Source organism: Zingiber officinale, chromosome 4B (assembly GCF_018446385.1).
Source record: "Zingiber officinale cultivar Zhangliang chromosome 4B, Zo_v1.1, whole genome shotgun sequence".
Lineage (NCBI taxonomy): Eukaryota > Viridiplantae > Streptophyta > Magnoliopsida > Zingiberales > Zingiberaceae > Zingiber > Zingiber officinale.
In genome coordinates this window covers 118,336,298-118,357,456 of record NC_055993.1, presented here as the reverse complement: position 1 = coordinate 118,357,456, position 21,159 = coordinate 118,336,298, and the positions used below count along the sequence as shown (strand labels likewise).

Genomic DNA, 21,159 nt, shown 5'->3' with positions numbered 1-21,159 from the left:
TGTAATTATATAGTTAAGATAAACTAACACCTAATTACACTACGACCTTCTAATGGTTTGTTCCTTTCCATCATGGTCGTGAGCTACTGTTTATAATTTATAAGGTACTGATAACATGATCCTCTGTGTGTGACACCACACACCATATTATCTACAATATAAATTAATTGAACAACTACATTTATCATAAATGTAGTCATTTGACCAATGTGATTCTTATTTCTAGATAAATGTTTATACCAAAAGCTAGGCTTTTATTATACATCCTAACAAGGACATTTGGACGGTTCGAGTACCCTTGATATGCTTTAATGTCGTCGAATGGTATTATCCAGATAGGGTACGACGGCAATTCGACTGGCTCCAGTTTATCCCTGTTCCTCCTTTTCGTCATTGCGGTTATCATTCAACCAATCAAAAGGAAAAGTACGAGGTTGATTGGAGAGTTGAATGGGCAAAAGAGATTAACATCTGGAATAACCGCTAACAATTTGTGGTTCACAGTAATATCAATTTATTGACCCAACACTATCATAGTCAATATGGAGACTGGTACAGGCGAGTAACGCGAAGATTTATGACAATCAAGGGGGTCACTCATGTAGGAAGTGTAAGATATTACTAAATTCTCTAATTATTTCACAAATTAATATTCAATTGCACTTTAACAACCATTATATTTATTTTTTTTCTTCTTCTGCTAGATTGATACTCACAAGAGAGCATGGATCTCATCATGATTAGATAATGCTCCGATCGGACGACAACATAACCGGATGGCTGGGGCTATTCTTGGAGCTTTTGGAGAGCAGCGAAGATACATGGACTACCCAAGTGAATATATCATTCAGGACGATATGTATATTCCTGATTATGGGTTCACTCCTACCGCTAATGTACCATCAAGTAGAGGTCCGAGAACTCGTCAACCAAGGCAAAGGTATGTCGATCCTCCTCGTATGAGCTGTGATACTATTTCTGAACCGCCAGTGTGGAGAGATCTATCAATGCAAGCTGGCTCATCTTCATTCACACAAGCCTGAACAAGTTTTGGTGGTTATCCCACATCAGGTGGATTTGGCCACTACTCCGATCCCCAATCATCTTCAGAGTCATTTCCGGGTCCATCATCGTCGCCAACCGATAGAGATTTTGGCCACCCGACCACTTTGGAATTTTCAATGTTTGAATCAGGCTCTCATTTTCAGGGTAGTTTGGGACCTGATTATTTTACTCCTTCTACAAATATTTTTGCTCCATGTCAAATGGAACGTATGTCCACAATGTCTAACCTTCCATCAGTAGATATATCTAGTATGTGTTCCCATTTATTTGAAGCTAATGATGATGATCCACAAGAGGGCAATCATGGGGATGACGAAGAGGCTGGAAATGATGCACATAACCACGCTATAGTCCAACAATCACATGAGCGGAATACGGGTGGTAGAATTCCTTTTCTCAAACAATTCCTTCCACACTGAAATCGTCGACGCCCGAGATGTGGTACCGATTGAATATAATTTGTAGCATATTTGATCAAGGTTTTTATATTTAGACGTGACAATCTTTCTACCAATAATATAAATGTCGATTTTACTTATATTAAATATGATAATCTTAAATATATTTGCTAAATCTAAGAATGTCTTTTATTTCCAATTTATTGAAATTATTTGCTAATATAATTTATATTATATTTAATAAATATAAATATAATTTTTTATTATTATTTAAACATATGTTAATAAAACAATTTAGCTTTGTAAAACAAATTATAAAAAATTATTACGAATTTGAATTTTTTTTTTAAAAAATAAAACTTAAGCAAATGAAAAATGAAACAATTTGTAAAGAAATTTTAAAAAAAAATCATATCCGGGATTTAAATCCGGTATCGAGATTTAAATAAAATATAAAATATAAAATATAAAATATAAGGATATAAATAAAATATAATAATTACCAGGATTTATTTTTTAATAACTTTACTATTTATGCTTATTTTAAAAAAATTTCCCCACACTACCCCGAACACGTGGGGCGTTGCTATGTGACAATTATTTCGTCACGTTCTGTAAGATTGCGTGATCCGATGAACCTGATCACGTCTCCCGCCCCCCCCCCCCCCCCCCCCCCGACTCCGCATCTCCGCCCGTCGACGGAAACCGCAGTGAAGAAACGTTACCGGTCGCCATCCTTTTAGGTTCCTCTCCACCGCCGCCCTTGTTCCCGTTAAGCTTCTCTCCGCCACGACTAGTGATTTTCTTTTGCCTTGTTCCCGTTAAGCTTCTCTCCGCCACGACTAGTGATTTTCTTTTGCTATTATTGCATTATTTGATCTGTTCTTTATGGCGACGGAGCCGGCGGCTAAGTCAATCTCGCCGCCGATCTTGGTTTCAGGAAGAATTATCACATTTGAAGTTCACAGGGCATTCCATGTCGAATACGCCGCCAGGAAAGGAGTCAATTTGTTGCCGCCTTTTGGAGGTATCGTCACCGGAGCCCAAATCAAATTTAAGAGAAATAATTACATATAGAGTATAAAAAGAATCTAATAAGAATAGGATTATATTGACTCTATTATATATAATTTTTTCTTTGTTTTACAGACTCAAATCTATAACTAGAAATATAACAATAACTTTCCAATTACACCTAGAGGTATAATTAAGTCGAACTGAGTCGAACTCTTGAATATTTAAATTTAGCTCATTTATACTCGAACTGAGTTCGAACTTTATTTAACAAATATATTCATAACTTACAAACTTATTTGAGCTTTTATCGAGCCTAAATAAATTTAATAAATATAAATTATAAATTTAAATATTTATTAAAAATTAAATTATATATTTTAAAAAATATATAATATTTTATTAAAATTTATAATTTTATTCTAATAAATAAATTTAATATATATGTTTCATAAATAGAGTGTAAAATCTATAAATTCAATATCAAAACTATTTTTTTTATTTAAAAGTTGATTCATAAACTTAATGAACACATTCACGAACTAACGAACCGAATATTATGAAGTTTGAACTTGATTTGTTTATCTTAATAAGCCTCATTAAACGAACTCAAACGAACTTTTATCGAATTGAGTTTCGAATAGTTTATGAACGGCTTGGTTCATTTATACCCCTAGTTGCACCAAGGCTAATCTATAAATAAGAAAAATTAAGGGAAAACACACAAATCATATTTCAGTCCTATCAAGTATTCTGGATTAATGAGACATAACTTAGTCCATTCAAAGGAGGATTGATCTCTTTGTTTTTATGGATAACCAATAAATCCACCTTGTCCTAATTGAATATAAGGGGAGAAAAGTCAGTCAAGCCATTCAAGAATAACTTTGACTTAATATCAACCCTTCCATTGACAAGCACTCTGCTTTTTTCAGCATTAATCAAAGACAAGCTTGGTTAGTTCAATCACTCTCAAAATACTTTAGATTAAGAGAATGGTTTGATGGCATTGCAATAGGATCCATCTCAAACATAAAGCTCTCTAATTCGATGAACAACGTAGAACGATAGCAAAAAGCCTGTTGATGCTATCAGAGATAGGAGTCCACCCTTATGATCCCAACTAACATGCCCTTCACTAAGGTTGATGACGGTCTTTCCCACAACCCTGAAATCCAGAGTAGCTGATAGGGAAGCATTCATATACTCCCACTGAAATGGCACCCTTTATCGCAACCTCCTATCACCCTCTCCCAGGAATGGAGTGTTGGATGCAAACAACGAATGCTCACAGCTGATTACTCATCTAGTAATAGCACCATTACTGAAGGAGAAAATGAAACAGCTCGCAAGGGTAATTTTCCTATAATGGTGGGAGGTGAGCAACCCAAGTGATCATCATTGGTCATTTCTCTGCAATTGCAACAAGCGAGGGCACCATTTCAATCTAAGCATGGAAAAAATGTATTTCTTGTCAACAAAAGGATTTAAGGGGACACTTGTTTCCCACTCCGGTGAACTCTACATACTACTATCTCAATCTATGAACTCAGGTTGGTAAGCAATAAACTGGAGGAAAAAAAAAAAACCCAACATAAGCCCCTTAGGGCATCATCTCTTCTTGTAGAATTCTGATTATAAATACATTGAGCATGAAGGACAAATATGCCTAGTGGAGCATTCAAGTAAAGCCCAAAAGTAAAGGAAGAATTTCAACAAAGAATAACTTGAATGCGAACAAGGAGGATCAGTGGAGCTAGGTTAGCACACACGCCTTTACTTCACGAGTGAACTCAAGAAGGGAAGAAGTCTTAAGGCGAAAAGTCCAATCTGATTCCCAAGGATCAGTAAAACTTAGTATACAATTCTGACCAAGAATACCTGGATCATGGATAAGATACATGCCTGACACCATTAACATCTGAACTAGAAACAGCATCAAGAATGCAGTGTTATTAGAGCAGCAGCAACCCTACAACAAAAGCATGTAACTCAGATCCCCTAGAACATCGACTCTAAGCCATAATCTCAAGCCATCCAACAATTAGTCCATAATATTCTTAACCCATGATTTGAACGGAGCAGAAGGGTAGCAGATGGCCAGAGGACCTTGCTCACCACCTTTAGAATGGGAACAACTACAAAGACAGGTGACCCCCCTCCATAAAAATTACCCTTCTCTCACCTTTACATTTTTTTTCCCTCTTCTTATTGATCATTGGTAGAAGGGGAGCTTTGGTGTAACAATAAAGTTGCTACCACGTGACGTTGAGATCACAGGTTTGAATCGCGGAAATAGCTTCTTGCAAACTTACAAGGTAAGATTGCGTACAATTAACCTAATGTGGTTAGACCCTTCCCTAGGAGCCCACATTGACCAGAACTTCGGCCTGCCCTTATTGATCACTGGTGTGGACTACTCTAGTTCACTTGGTCGTCATGTTTTTTTGCCGGTTCCAATGGAGGTGATGGTTCATCCTTGGCAAACTGGTGAAATCTACAAAACCTAGCATCCACCATCATATATCATAAAGCATAAAGCATAGCAAAAGCCTACATTTTTTTTTCTGTATGATTGAGCTTTTAATTTCATCTCACTTTTGTGCCAGAAGCATAAAATTCAACTCGATACAACAATACAACAATCATCTAAACAGAAAAAGGACTAACTAAAAATGCCTCACCTTCATGGAGCGAAACGCATGGTCCTGGCGCTGGAATTCGGCAAGCACCGGCGCAGATATCCGTTCTCAGAAGCCGAGCGACATGCTATTTCAAGAACTGGTCAAGGCGTGGCCAAGAAGAAGCGAGCTGCTTAACTGATGGACCAAAAAGTTCCCTTCTTTCCCCATCTCCTTCTTCCGCGGCGCCAGATCGAGAGGCCGGGGCTTGAAGTCGCCGAGGCGAATGACGACAAGAGGCCGCAGAGTGGAACAAGGAAAGCGCGGAGTTCTCTAATGATCCGCCGCAGCAGAAGGCCAGACGCTACCACGGCCGAGTTTGCGTCCCGCTTCCTCCATTAGGGTTTTGGTTGGGTTCCACGGCACAAATAGCTCGACTTGGTCGGCCACATCTTACAAAAAAGACGCGTGCGATTAATACTCACTTGCGAACTCTACGCGGCCGCCTAATATTACCCACGTGGCGCATGTCGTTTGGTTAAAGATTGTTGGTAAGTAATTCTCGTGTCATATTAACGTGCGGAAAGCGTGTAGTCCTATAAAGAGTCTTCTCGAGAACAAAGATCATCGACCGGGTCCGCAATCACCCTCCTCCGCCTCCCGGAATCCCTCCCTCTTCCTCGCCGGCGGCGACTGCAGCGGCTGCGGCGTCACCTCGCTCCCACCCTACCAAGCGCCGCAATGTGCCGGACTGTGATTGAAATCGAGAGTAGATAATCCCGCAAACCCTCGCGTTGATCTTATCGAGAGAAGCGTCCGCCCCTTCCATTAATTTCTGCGGCAAATAGTTTCCCGCAACTGAAAAAGTTCGTCCATTGCTTCCCAACTTCTTGGTTTCATCCTCACGTTGTCCTGCTTGATGCACCCTGTTTCAGTAATTTAGGAGTTGCGGATGCTTGATTTTGTTGGTATGCTTGCATGCTTGTTGCATCGAACAAAGGCGTTATCTTTTTAGAAGCTATAAGTTTTGGGGGTTTTGAAGAATGATCCTATTGGGAAATAATTTGATTAAGAAGCCAAGATTGGGTTTTATGACCTTGACTTTGTACTTTTTGCATAAGTTCCAAATTCACAGATATTGTTGATATTGTTGATTATCGATTTTTTCCTTGACAGATTTTCCTTCTTCCTTAGGCGCTTTTTTCGAGGTGGTGAACTTAAAGCTTGGTCACTGAAGGATAATGTGGAAAAGGCATATCTGCAACCATCCGATAGATGGAACTCGTAAGCATAGCATATTTCATGGCTCTGCAAATGAATATAAAAATCTACAATTTTTGGTGGTTAATCTCTATTAAAGATGCAGAATTTTGTTTCTTTTCTTAGTAAATTGATATTAATCACCAGATTTTTTTTTTTTTTTGGTCGAACACAGATGTAGTAGCATCATGTGGAACACTTCAAACTCATCCTTTTCACTCCTGATCAATAGACTTAACTCTTATCTTTAAAATGAGTAGTCCCAATAGGGATACTTAAGTGTGGAAAGAATGTTAAAGATATTCCTCCGGACATTGATGTTCCAATCTTCTGAAGAATTATCCTAGTCTAGAAAGCTTTAACTAACATGAAATTTTAGGAAAGCAACTCTTCATGCAAAAATTGCCACTTTTGTGCTTAAAAAAAACTATATCGCATTGGTAAAGCAACCTCATGATATTTCACCAGATAAACAACCTTATCATAGTGCAGAGCTGACACTTATCAAGAATTTAAAATTTTAGTCTTGTTGAGCTTACCAAATAATTAATTGCATTTGTTTTTTCAATCTTCTAGAAAATTCTTTTATTGCTTTTAGTTAGACTCACAAAGACAACTCGATGTCAATTTTCAGCCTTTGAAGCACTTTATAATGGATCTTGGCACGGAGTGGATCATATTAGCATCAAGAATGGAAGCACTTTTGCAAAGATAAACTACAATGGTTCCATGGTTTTGGATAAAGTAGATGGTGATTGTTTACGCATGCGATCTCGGAAAGCAAGCTCAGGTGATTGCATCCACCTTTTGAAGCCTGGTACTGATGTGTGTGCGCTTTCAGGTCAGGTGTCATTGTGGCATGATGCTAAAATCATCACAATCAAGAAAACCCCTCATGATGATTACTGCACCTGTTTATTTAATGTCATGTTTTTTACAAATAAAACTACAAGTGAGAAGAATGACACTAATAATAGATGGGCCGAAGTGGTTCCTATTGAGAATATTTCCATACTTCAGAAGGTCCAAAGTGAACCTTGGGGAGATGGATGTTACAAGTGGAACTCGACTGTAGACTGTGTCTCAAATAATAAAAGTAAGTTGCTCAATGATACAGTTTCCTCTGAGGTTGCATGGATGCTTGTGTTATCTACTCTAAAAGGAATGAGCTTTGATTTGAAGTCGGTGAAAGAAAATTTAGTATATTTCATCCAGAAAATGCAAGAAGATTCATCTGATCTAAATAATAAGCAGCCAGAAGGTGACATTGACACAACTCATCCAACTTCCCAAAAGAGAATAAAGGCTTTGCACTTCCAGATATCCAACAAGATACTGCGACCTAAAATTGTAACACTTCTCATGGAAGCTTCTGAGGAAGTGCCTCCTAAAAAGGCTTCTGAGAAAATGCCTCTATCAGGGGTTGAATCCTTTAAGGATGATGAGGGAAGTGACTCAGAAGTTGAGATTTTGTATCAAAAATCAAGTCTGAGGCATTCAAAACGTCTAAAAACTGCTCCGGATCGTTTTAGTAGCTATTCGTCACCAAATTTTAACCGCCCAGCTAAGAAGATTGTGCTGCAAGACATGAATAAAGGTGAGATACAACCATATATTCCTTTCACATTTGAATATTTGATGGATGAAGATCCAGCTTCTGTGGTATTGAGAGAAAATAAATCATCGGAAGAAAAAACAACAATGCTAGACTCACAACATTCTTCTATTGTGAGCGAAGTGAAACTGATAGGTTTTCACAAAAGAGGTCGACCCCAAAGTAAGATCTTAAATTCAGATGAAATTGGCCATATGATGCCACGTATATTCAAGAAATCAGAGAGCAGTAAGAAAACAGCAAATATAGATGATATTGACCATATTGTGCCATGTTTATACAAGGAAAGAGTGAACTGTAAGAAAGCAACAAATCCAACTGAATGCAAAGACGCAATGGAGAAGTGCATGGGAAACATTAGAAGGCAAATTGAGGGTCAGTTTGAGTCAATTGTGAGAGAAGAAGCAAATCAGCCAACAGCTTTTAATGAAGATGAAGATTTTAACTGGACACCATTGGCCAATGCTCCTGTGGAGAAAGATGAGCATGAAGATTTGTGGAAAGAAATGGATCATTGTCTGACAACAATTGCACTTACTGATCAGAAGCAGGTATAGCCAATTATGAGAAGTTGAATTTGTTTTTATATGATACCTTTTGCAAAACGGCATCTGTGTCCCCTTAACAAATTTAGAAGTGATACTAACATTTTTAAAAGATATGGCTTGTCCAAGGGTATGGAGCCTTTGCAAATAAAAGTATAGTTTCTTGAAAAATATTTTTAACATTCATCATTTTTTTTAAATCAACTTGCCAGATGACAATGACATACATTTTAATTGTCCAGGAAATTGAGAGTTCTGCAATATGGGGAACCATTTTAGTTAAACAGTTGTTAGATTATATGTTTGTGTGAAAGTCCTTTCTTACTAATGTAGGGAATGAGCATTTGACATGGATGAATGTTGTTTCAAATACCTCCTTTTCTATGTAGTCATGTGTGTGTTAGCCTTCTCGTCTCTAATTGAAGGTGAGGTTGTCTGATTGGAATAAAGGTCCTTTTATATGGTTGGTTTTATGGATCCTATTCCTCTATTGTTTTATAGCTGAGCCTACTTTTTATTCAGAATATTTAAATCTCTTAAATAATTTCAATATAGCTAAAGTTCCATCTCTCTCAAACTGCATACCCTCTTGAATCCATTCAACTTATCTAACCATAGGTTCTATTAGCCGTGTTTGAGCATGTCCATAACATCTCAACTTGCTTTCTCTCATTTTAAAATGAAGTTACTCCTTGTTACTCTCTGATAATAATATGTTTTATTTATCTTTTTTGTTAACTCATATTTACGATGGCATTCTCATCTGAATGACATTATTCCAATTCATTGATACATAAAGTATTATGGATTGTACCACATTTTATAAATATAATTTAGGCTTAGGGGGCACACAGTGATCATGCAAGACTCTAGAAGTTCCTTTAAAAAAAAAAAAATCACTCAACCTTCTTGGTGAATAATGGATTTAAGATAAGTAGAACTTAAAAAATTTGATCTGTGGTTGTTTCAGTTGTACTCTTGTTAGCACTATATTTCTTTGAATTTTATTTCTCAACTTAAATCTTTTTGTTTCTATCCACAATTCAAGCTTTGAGTTTAATGAAGAGTTCTAGTATCTGACTGAAAGCTTGGCATGTGCATGAAACTATAATCGATAAATATCTTTAGCACCATTTCCTTGTTTCTGTTATATGTTATCAGTCCTGTGAAATTGAGGATATCAACTTGCATTGTAAAAGTTAAAGCTATGTGGCAGGCTATGGACATGGAATCCCCTTGTAAAGATGCTCTCGATTCAGTAGAAGATGGTGAGGAAAAATGTCAGCATGATTTCAAGCTGGATGAGGAGATAGGACTGACATGCCGATTATGCCACCTAGTATGCACAGAAAGGAAATATGTTTTCCAATCATTTGTAAGCATCCAAGTACAAACTTCCTTTTTTCTTTCTGGTTTGAGCAGAATTTGTTCTCAAAGATTAACATGTTTCATATTTATTTCCTACAGTTGAAATGTAATGATTGGGTTTCATTTAAAGAGAAATTTGATGCTCAAAAGCTTGACTGGGTCGAAAAATTAGATATGGATTGGAACTCCACTAGAGATCCCATTTCCTTGAGAGAAAATTCGCTGTCAGAAACTTGTGAGAATGTATGGTCTTTAATAGATGATCTCCAGTCAAAATTACATCTTCATCAAAAGAAAGCATTTGAATTTATTTGGAGGAATGCTGCCGGGTCTTTGGTTCCTTCAGAAATGTTGCAATTGCCGGAGAAAACTGGTGGTTGTGTGATCTCACACTCTCCCGGGTCAGGAAAAACATTGCTTATAATCGCATTCATTGTCAGCTTTTTGAGACTATTTCCTAGAAGTCGGCCCTTGGTGCTTGCCCCGAAGTCTGCCATTCATACCTGGCGCAAGGAATTTCAGAAATGGAGGATACCGGTCCCTGTTCATCTGATTCAAAGGGACAGAAGCTATGAGAAAGAAATTCTATTTTACAGATCTAAGCTTCTGTCTCTGAGGACTAGAACGCCGAATAGGAAGATGATGAAAATAATGGATATGCTCGAAAAGTTAAGACAGTGGCATGAAAACCCAAGCATTCTGATGATGAACTACTCTTCCTTCTTCTCCTTAGCAAAGCAAGACTCAAAACATGAGTATGTTAGGTTCATGGCAGAAGTTCTGCTAAAAAGTCCCGGGATTTTGATTCTCGATGAGGGTCATAATCCAAGAAGCACCAATTCGAAGCTAAGAAAGCTCTTGATGGAAGTTAAGACAGAAAATAGAATTCTTCTATCAGGAACTGTTTTTCAGAACAACTTTGAAGAATATTTCAATACCTTAGCTTTGGCCAGACCGAGCTTTGTTGATGAGGTTGTCAGTGAGTTGGACTTGGATCCACATAGAAGAAAGCTAAACCGAGAGAAGAAAAAACATCGTAAAGAGAGACTAGCAAGGAAGCTTTTTGTGGAAAAGATTGGACAAAGTATCGAATCAAGCCAAGAGCATGACAGGAAGCAGGGGTTTGAACTATTGAATAAAATGACAGGCAGGTTTGTCGATGTTTATGGAAATGAGATATTAGGGACACTCCCTGGTCTGGAAATTTACACTATCATGTTGGCATCGACAGATCTTCAGCAGAAAATGTTGGTGAAGTTACAAAAATCAATAACACACAAAAGATACCCTATCGAAGTGGAGTTATTGATTACAGTTTGTACTATTCATCCGTGGCTGGTAACAACAGTAAATTGTGTGTCAACTTATTTCAATGCTGAGGAGTTGGAAATCATCAAAAACTGCAGAGAACATTTGGGGATTGGTTCTAAAACAAAGTTCTTAATTGATCTTGTCCACAAATCCAATAGAAGGGGTGAGAAAGTTTTGGTTTTCTGTCACAATATCTCTCCGCTGCACTTTCTCGTCGATATGTTTAAGCTTGTCTTTGGGTGGAACAAAGGAGAAGAAGTTTTGGTTCTTCAAGGTGATCAAGAGCTGCCTGTCCGTGCAAGAATCATGGACCAGTTCAATGGCGACACTGATGGCAAATGCAAGGTGTTGCTCGCATCCACAACAGCTTGTGCCGAAGGCATTAGCTTGACAGCGGCATCTAGATTGGTCATGTTGGACTCGGAGTGGAACCACTCGAAGACCAGGCAAGCAATTGCTCGTGCATTCAGACCAGGACAGGATAAAGTAGTCTACGTCTACCTGTTACTAGCATCAGGAACATGGGAAGAAAGCAAGTCCCGGAGCAACGCACGCAAGGCTTGGATGTCAAAGATGATTTTTCTCGGGCGGTATATTGAGTTTTCTTCTTCCAAACAAGTAGAACATATCGACGACGAACTCCTGCACGAGATGGTGGAGGAAGATGAGAGCAAATCCTTGCAGATAATCCTGAGACCTGACTAGATCCCAAAATCTTTTGCCACAAATGTAAATGTGAGTCTCCTATTTCTCTTCCAAAACTTGCCATTTTGTCTTGATAGGCATGAAGGAATGATCAATAACTAGTGGTATTCACAAATATATGCTTTCAAATCGGAATCTAAGTATTAGAAATTCATCAAGGTGTTTTTTCTTCCCGGAAAGCAAGCTATGACTCGCTTGTCTTTCCCGAATATCCTCTCAATGGAAATTCTTTTGAGCTGGATCATCAACACTGCCATGAAATTAATTTGATGAGATGATGCAGTTTTTTTGGTGTGATTTTCTGGTTGTCATTCCCAGCTCAGAGATGGTACTGAGCCATGCATCTACTTGCACAAGGAAAGGGATGGTTGGGGGACAGAAATGGGCAAGGTAGGGTTTGGCAGTAGTGGGGTTTAGCTGCACGTGAAGGGGGAGGGGCTGATTTGACCCTAGGGATAAGAGGTCCCACTGTTAGGATTTGGGATTTAGGGTGTCAATTGAGGCAGTCAGACTTTCATGGTCATGATTTAACATGGTTTGGCCTGTGCTCGACATGATTCGGATATCTTAGGATCAAAAGAATGTATATATTTTATAATAGTATGATATTATTCATTTTATATTTAAGTTTTAGTGGATTTATTTTTATGTGTTATCTAAAATTTCATATCAATAGATATCTTTCACCTTTTAAATTTATGATTTTTTTTATATATTTTTTAATATGAGACTTTAAATGTATTCTCAGTCATTCTCCTCTTAAATGAATAACTGTTATTATTTTCATGATACGAGTCTTTCCTTAAATATCCGGTCACTCTTGATCTATTCAAAGTCTCCCCTCAACCATTCGATTACTAACCTGCTCCAAATCTCTCTTCAAATATCCGGTCACTATTAATCTATTTCAATCTTCTAAGATTTTTTCACCGTTTAGAGTTCACTCCTTAACCATTTTTGTTAAGTATTTGATTACTATTGATTTGGACTTTTAGTGTTTATTTCTCTAGAAGCCTCAAGGCCCACCACTTCTTTTGTTCAAGATAACTGTTCTATCTATATGATTCAATTTGGACTATTATTGTAATACTATTTATTAATAAAAAGAATTCACATATCGTTACTCTCATATGATATTATCTATTTTAAATCTAAGTTAATTTATTTTTTAACTCTATCTGAGAAGTTCCATGTATCTTTGGTCTTTTAAATTTATAATTTTTTTCATGTGGAATTTTGATCCTATTCCTAATAGGATCTTTATCGTGACAGGGCTGCACTTGCAATATTTTGCTCGTGGGCCCTTGTTAGGTGTGCAGTTCTCGACTTGTAGATCATGTTCGGTCCATGAGCCTAGCCGAAAAACACCGAGTTATGTTGGATTTGCTTCAAATAAAGTTGGTCTAAGATGATCAAGTTAATGATATTTATTTCAATCCTATCTTGGGACATATTCTTGCGTTGAATTTAGTAAAAAAAAATTTGGGCTAAATGGCCGTGGGCTGACATACCCATGGGTGGAAAAAATTTAGGAGTTTATTTTCATAAGCTAACAGATTCGGCGTTAGACAGTCTTACAGTCTTACAGATTCATTGTTGATGATTTATTGCAGCGTTTCCGTGATTTACTCCAAGGACATATGGAAAACTTCCATGAGCCCCATATTGACCGTCGAGAATTACTTATCAAAAAAAAATTAAAACTCAAGAGGTATTTTAGATAATATTTTATTTTTAATGAGGCACTTTGATAATAAATCTTATATAAAATTTTAAGAAACATTAAAATAATTTGAATTTTTATAATTAAATTTTATATGTTTTTATATTCTCCATCCATATATCTCGCACTCAAGTCAGTCCAATTTAGTTGAAAGAGATCGAGATTACTCGGTTCGTGGTTGGAATGTGATCCATTCATGCTTCTAATTATTTCATAGATACACTCACAACTTGTAAAAATCTTAGAATTCAACTATCTCATCTATTAATAATATTTTAAATCTATCAAATCAAAAAATTAGTTTAGTTTGATTTCTTAGTTAAATTGATTCGTTCAAATTGATCAAAACTAAAAGAAATGAAACTATAAAAAAAAATTATCTTTTAAAATAATAAAATTTGTCTTTATTATCAATAATAATTCAACGGTGTTAGAGTTCTCTAGCATAATTTTACATGATATTATATTTAATAACATAAAATTCGTCCATAAAAATATAATACTATAATCACTTTTAAAAACTTATGGTGCAAAGATAAAATTCAGACCAATCAAATCAATCATTAATTATGATTTGATTTATATGCTTAACTCCATTCAATCCAATTGTATATATAGAGAAATAAAAGAATTGAATTCGATTAAGACTTTATGACAATATTCTCAAATTTCAAATCTTATGGGCGGAATTTAAGTAATTATTCTTTTTTACTATTTATTTAATTTGTTGATAACAATTTCAATATTTAAAATTTTTATTTTTCTATAATATTTATGAAAAGGAACTTGTTACAACAGTGAAATTGATATCATATAACTTAATTGCGAAAATAATTTTTTATAATATAAATTAAGGGTGTGTATAATATTGTATGGATTGTTTTTTAAAATTATATTTAATTGATGAGTTTATATATATTTTTTATGTTTTATTATATTTAATTGACAGCACTATTATGTCGGTTTTGATGATAACCTTCTCAAATAAAATGCATTTTAAAAATTGGATATTTTAATAAATTGCTTAAATATATTTTTTTTTACTGAAAAACAAAAAGTCTCTCTCTAATATAATTATCTGCCCTACTTTAACATAAAAACAAAAGGCAACCTAAAACTGTACAAAATTAGTAAATAATTATAATTAAAATTTTATTAATATTAGTCAAAATTATTTAAATATTAATGAAAATTATTTACTTTAATTTAAATTAGTCCAATTTAACTAAAACTAGTCAAAAGATTATTGGATAAAAATAAATAGGGCACTCTAAATTATATAAATCATCATAAGAGTATTCTTAAAAAAAAATTGAAAGGGCACTCCATCCTATCTAGAGTTAGTATTCTGTTAATATTAAACAGAACATAATCAATTTTATTTTAAATTAAATAAATACATACAATTTTTAAAATAACTAAATAAATCAAACTGATAAAATATTGATTAATTTAATAAAAAATCAAGTTAATTAAATTTTTCTAATTAGATATAAAACTTTAGTTTTGTTTAATAAAATTTGATTTCGATCTTAAAAAATATATTCTAAAAATTCAGTTTGATTTAAAAATTCAATTTATTCAGTTTATTCAATTTAACTGAATAAGAAAATTTTAAACTGAACTTCAACATAAACCGAATAAACTAAATTAATTAATTTTTTTTAGGGAAAAAATGAAATTATGAATAAACGAATTGAATTTTAAAATTCAATCAATTCTGTTAGTTTGTTCAGTTAAATAGAATTTTTGTTCACCCTAATCCCATCATATATTTTATCTTGCAAATATCTTTTATTTCAGTATTATTGTAACAGTCACTCTCAATAGTTGTTACAATGTATAACAACTACTTGTTGTTCTTTATTTCCAACATTATTATAACACTTACGATTAAGCATTGATTTCGTCCAAAAGGAGAGAAGATAGTTAGTTAAGAATGTAGCTATGATGTGGACTACTTAAATACTCGGATTTAGGAAAAAATGACTCTCAGTGATTCTGCATGTCAAAGGGAGCGTTAGTGACCTTGCTAGGGAAGGGGTCCCCGACGTAAGCCCTTCGACGCTCAAGTCAATGATCGATTCGAGTAGATGAACAGTACCTATGAATGTGTAAAACTACATAACATTGCATACAGCCGCATGTAGATGGAAACCCTTTTTTTAGAGTTATTGTTTGTCTATGCATGAATCTCAAAGCATGTCCAAAAAAGGACAAACCATAAAAATGCTCTGACACCTTTCCTAAAATAAACCCACAATCTCTGCGTTTGATAGAGAGGAAGCTTCTAATGTATAACTTTCAAGGAGAATATTCTCTATCCTTCGTAGCACAAAACCCCAAAAAGAAATATAAGGTCATTCGACTGAAAGGCCCACCATATGCTTACATGGTCAGCTGATCGAGTTCCCCTTGTGATCCTGTCGATAATATCACTCATAAGGATCAGTCAACCGGATTATAGAGTGTTGTAGGGAACTCGTCCTTTCACTCTGCCCATTTAACCAAAGGTTCAATTAGACCAGATGACTATTCTATATGATTGGAATATGACTCCAATCAGCTAGACTACTCGACCCAGCTAGTTAACTGTGCTACATCCAAGTGACAAATAAGTCTTAGCTCTGTTGAGTGTTGATTCGCCTTGAATCATTCATCAATATTTAGGGATTCATTATCTGACCAGTCCGATTGAATAACCTAATGGACTTGGCATCCGACCGACCCAATGATCCAGTTGAATAACTTTTCAGCCATGATGATCAACTGCGCTGGCCTCAAAGATTGACCCTTTCTTGACTTTGACTACCGTGTCAGCCAACCTCATTAACTTTGACTTGACTCAAGGGCCCACCTCAATCATCGTATTAGTCGTTATAACAAGTAATACTTAAATATAATATTGTAATAGAAACTATAACTATTTTAGCCATAATGATCAACTGCGCTGGCCTCAAAGATTGACCCTTTCTTGACTTTGACTACCGTGTCAGCCAGCCTCATTAACTTTGACTTAACTCAAGGGCCCACCTCAATCATCGTATTAGCCGCTATAACAAGTAATACTTAAATGTAATATTGTAATAGTAACTATAACTATTTCATCCATGATGATCAATTGCGCTGGCCTTAAAGATTGACCCTTTCTTGACTTTGACTACCGTGTCAGCCAACCTCATTAACTTTGACTTGACTCAAGGGTCCATCTCAATCATCGTATTAGCCGCTATAACAAGTAATACTTAAATATAATATTGTAATACTAACTATAACTATTTCATCCATGATGATCAATTGCGCTGGCCTCAAAGATTGACCCTTTCTTGACTTTGACTACCGTGTCAGCCAACCTCATTAACTTTGACTTGACTCAAGGGTCCATCTCAATCATCGTATTAGCCGCTATAACAAGTAATACTTAAATATAATATTGTAATAGTAACTATACTATTTCAGTCATGATGATCAACTTCGCTGGCCTCAAAGATTGTCCCTTTCTTGACTTTGACTACCGTGTCAGCCAGCCTCATTAACTTTGACTTGACTCAAGGGCCCACCTCAATTATCATATTAGCCACTATAACAAGTAATACTTAAATATAATATTGTAATAGTAACTATAACTATTTCAGCCATGATGATCAACTGCGCTGGCCTTAAAGATTGACCCTTTCTTGACTTTGACTACCGTGTCAGCCAATCTCATTAACTTTGACTTGACTCAAGGGCTCACCTCAATCATCGTATTAGCCGCTATAACAAGTAATACTTAAATATAATATTGTAATAGTGACTATAACTATTTCAGCCATGATGATCAACTGTGCTGGCCTCAAAGATTGATCCTTTCTTGACTTTGACTACCGTGTCAGCCAACCTCATTAACTTTGACTTGACTCAGAGGCCCACCTCAATCATCGTATTAGCCGTTATAACAAGTAATACTTAAATATAATATTGTAATAGTAACTATAACTATTTTAAAATAATTTTAATAAAGTTTAATAATTTTGACTAAGTTGATAAAAAAATATTTTGATATAATAGTACTTAGAATATAAAAAAACTAACTACAATGGTATAATAGTAACTAATAGCTGCTATAATATAAAAAACTAATTATTTGATTTTAATCAAAATTATTATACACTTTATCAACTTATTTAAAATCACTTAAATTCCATTAAAATCATTTTAAATTGGTTAAAATCAATTTAAAACTATTGTAACAACTACTATATTACTATAACAATATAGTATTAAACATTATAACAGCTACTCTATACATTGTAATAAATACTAAAATTAAGGATACCCTAATGTGGTTTTTTTTTTTTGATGATTTACATAATTTAAGACACCCTTTTAATTTTTATCCAATATTATGTAAGTTGGAATAGTTTTAAACAAAGCTATTTCAGCCAACAATTTTTATTAAAATTGTTATAATAATTTAAATGAAAAATTGTTTTTGAAATATTAAATGTTTTTTTAATATTTTTTAAAAGTGAAACATTCTTTTGATTATAACTTATATTTTTTTTTAACTCTTTACTAATAAATCTTTTTTATATAAACAATTGACCTCCACTTCCTCCCCAATTCCATTGCTTGTTCATCGTTCTCTCCTACTCTGTTTCCAGACTAATCGATTAGGAGTCGCCGGTGGAATGCCTTGTGCTCCGGCGGCCGCCGCGTGTGTGGACCGTCATCACCACCACCAAAGTGGAGGCGGCGACTGCGGGGCGGCGCTGCTGCCTCATCGGTGCACGGGGCACAGTGTGCCGGCGGCCGTGGCGCGGCACCACGACCACTCCGTGGGACCACAGCAGTGCTGCTCGGCGATGATGCAGTGCGTCGCCGCGCCGCTGGCAGCGGTGTGGTCTGTGGTCCGGCTCTTCGACCGGCCGCAGACGTACAAGCACTTCGTCAAGAGCTGCAGCGTCGTCGCGGGCGACGGCTCCGTCGGCACCCTGCGCGAGGTGCGCGTCGTCTCCGGCCTGCCAGCCGCCACCAGCACCGAGCGCCTCGAGATCCTCGACGACGAGCGCCACATCCTCAGCTTCCGCGTCGTCGGCGGCATCCACCGCCTCGCCAATTACCGCTCCGTGACCACCCTCCACCCGCGCGAAGCCGGCCACGGCGGCGGCACGGTGGTGGTGGAGTCGTACGTGGTGGACGTTCCGCCTGGGAACACCGCGGAGGAGACGAGGGTGTTTGTCGACACCATCATCAAGTGCAACCTCCAGTCGTTGGCGAGGATCTTCGCCGGCAGCGGTGCGTCGCCGACGATGGCGGGAGAGCAACCACGTAATCAGATACCAATATGAATGGCTGCATTTCTCATATCCTCTGTTTCTTTCTGTAGTTTTTCTACCCTTTCCTCTGTTTGTTATATCAAACTTAATTAAGCAAACAAATCAAAGGACACCCTTATTAGGGTTTTCATCAAAAAGTATTCTTTATTTATATTTTCCATTCAAAATTATCCTTATTTTAAGATTATTATATATAGTCGGGTAAAATATAAAAGAGCTACCACATTTAAATAAATCATCAAATGATAACTCCTTTTATAAAAATGTTAAATAAGCATTTTCATCCCACCATATTTTTTTTAGTTGTATCAGCGACTAACTGCTACAATATATATAGGTAATTCTATAACTTTTAATACAGTGTTGTAGTTGTTAATGAATAACTGCTATAAAAAATTTAAAATAATTTTGACCAAGCTAAAATAATTTTGATCAGTCGATAAAAAAATATTTTGATATAATAATATTTTTTATAATAATTTTGATTAGAATGAAATAAAAAAAAAAAATTGGACCAAAGCATCATTTTCCACAATCAGAAAATCAAATATCATCCCCTCTCCAATCCTTTTAGCTTACCAAACACGATGTAAAACTCAACAATACCCTACCAACAACAATAACAATAATAATCATATATATTTAATAAAATAAATAATAAATGTCCAAAATGAGAATTTTGGCAGCATTTTTTTATATTGACTCATCAAATCCTTTAATTTTGGCTGTAAATGAACCAGGCCGAATCAAATGTTCAAATAAGTAGTTGACAAGACTTAGCATAATATAAGCAAGTTGCATGAGAAAAGTACGTAGCACCACCCCTTGAACAAGGTTGTGAGGATGATACACAAGCAACTTGCAGCCAACAATCATCAGCAAGTTGTAGTAGTCCCTTTAATTTTGTTTTTCTTTGAACATTTTCTTGGCCCTCACTTGTTGCTTCGGCTGCTCTCTCATTTGGGCACTTGCTGATAACTAAATAAATTTACATTGATTGTGGATTTGTGGTGGTGAGCAAGTTGAGCTGCAAGTTGCATGGTGACTATTTAATGATGTCTGTGTCACAGCCTTGATTTCTGTTCGTTTTGTGAGAAATTTAGCAAGTGAGCATCAAGAAAGTAAAATGGGAGATGGGGTGGGCCCATCAGATGCCGGCACCACAAGAGGGTATTATTGTTAGCTTTATTTATTTGATGGATATTGTCGGAAAAGAGACTTTGAGATTAACATTTTACGGTAAAAAAATTAAGAGAATTGACTTCCTTTTTTTTATTATTATCAAATAAACACTCCATTCCGCCTTTATATATATATATTACTTTTCAAAATTATCATTATTTTTAACACGATTATAATAGCTAAGGGTTTACCATACACTTACACTATAGTAAAAAGATTGTATTATAGTTCCAGACACTTTAGCTCTAATCTAACACTAATCAATTATATTATACCAGCACTTCATCTATAGTTAAAACCGGTCAATAATTTATTACAGCAGCATTTCGACTCTAATCAACACTAATAGCACTAAATTGTAACAACTAGAATTCATAGTTCTTATAATATGAAACGTTTCATCTCTGATCAATATTAATCAGCACAAGTCAACATAATATTATAACAATTAGGAATCATAATTATTACAACATAGATTATTTTTAGTCAATACCAGTTAACATTATGTTATACTGTGAAGTAACTATAATTACATGTCAACTTTGATCTTGTAACTTCTAAAATAGCGTCACAAATAAAGACAGATGCAAAAAGTAAAGTATACAAAAAATAGGATGGTGTACCCTTTAGATAATAAATCAAAAAGCAGCACCCCCTTTTGAATTTTGAGATTAGTTTATAAGTGTGCATAAACACAAATTGTACTTCAATTTTACCTGATAGACGAATAAGGAAAAAGTTCGTCTACCTCCAATGTTAAGTTGGGCAAAATCCAAACTCTTAAATTATCAAAAAAAAAAAAAAGACCATCCATATATCATGTTTAGTTGAAAAGAAGTGGAGATAGTACAATGAAAAATATACCTGCTATCCAAGCATCATGATAAGTTAAAGGCTAAGAGGAGCTCAACAACTGCTGAATTGGATCTCCAATCACTTCACTAGCTGCAAAACTACCTTGTTAACGACTTCATGTTATGCCTAGTAATAGAGAGACTTAGCGAGTCCCTCCAGAAGTAGTGCACCTTGAA

At 35.6% G+C, this 21,159-nt stretch overlaps 2 protein-coding genes across 4 annotated transcripts; both read left to right on the top strand.

Moving 5' to 3' along the window:
- The first annotated feature begins 5,730 nt into the window (after nt 1-5,730).
- On the top strand, nt 5,731-12,056 carry LOC121976213 (SNF2 domain-containing protein CLASSY 2-like). Of its 3 annotated transcripts, none has more exons than XM_042528291.1 (5): nt 5,731-5,964; nt 6,293-6,382; nt 6,993-8,524; nt 9,735-9,893; nt 9,986-12,056. In XM_042528291.1, exons 2-5 carry the CDS (start codon nt 6,340-6,342, stop codon nt 11,900-11,902), a joined length of 3,651 nt encoding a protein of 1,216 aa, XP_042384225.1. In that variant the 5' UTR covers nt 5,731-5,964; nt 6,293-6,339; the 3' UTR covers nt 11,903-12,056. The 3 variants fall into 3 exon arrangements, with proteins under 3 accessions (XP_042384225.1, XP_042384227.1, XP_042384226.1); XM_042528293.1 differs by having other exon boundaries at nt 6,275-6,382; XM_042528292.1 differs by having other exon boundaries at nt 5,731-6,066.
- A 6,182-nt stretch (nt 12,057-18,238) lies between these two features.
- On the top strand, nt 18,239-19,056 carry LOC121976212 (abscisic acid receptor PYL4-like). The gene has a single exon (XM_042528290.1). The coding sequence runs from the start codon at nt 18,299-18,301 to the stop codon at nt 18,956-18,958; it is 660 nt and encodes a 219-aa protein (XP_042384224.1). The 5' UTR covers nt 18,239-18,298; the 3' UTR covers nt 18,959-19,056.
- Nucleotides 19,057-21,159: the final 2,103 nt, after the last annotated feature.

Excerpts from the sequence above, each read along its gene's own strand:
- LOC121976213 (XM_042528291.1), top strand. The coding sequence starts at position 6,340 with ATGTGGAAAAGGCATATCTGCAACCATCCGATAGATGGAACTC. Across the intron at positions 6,383-6,992 it reads CCATCCGATAGATGGAACTC|CCTTTGAAGCACTTTATAAT; the intron begins GTAAGCATAGCA and ends GTCAATTTTCAG. Across the intron at positions 8,525-9,734 it reads CACTTACTGATCAGAAGCAG|GCTATGGACATGGAATCCCC; the intron begins GTATAGCCAATT and ends GCTATGTGGCAG.
- LOC121976212 (XM_042528290.1), top strand. The coding sequence starts at position 18,299 with ATGCCTTGTGCTCCGGCGGCCGCCGCGTGTGTGGACCGTCATCACCAC.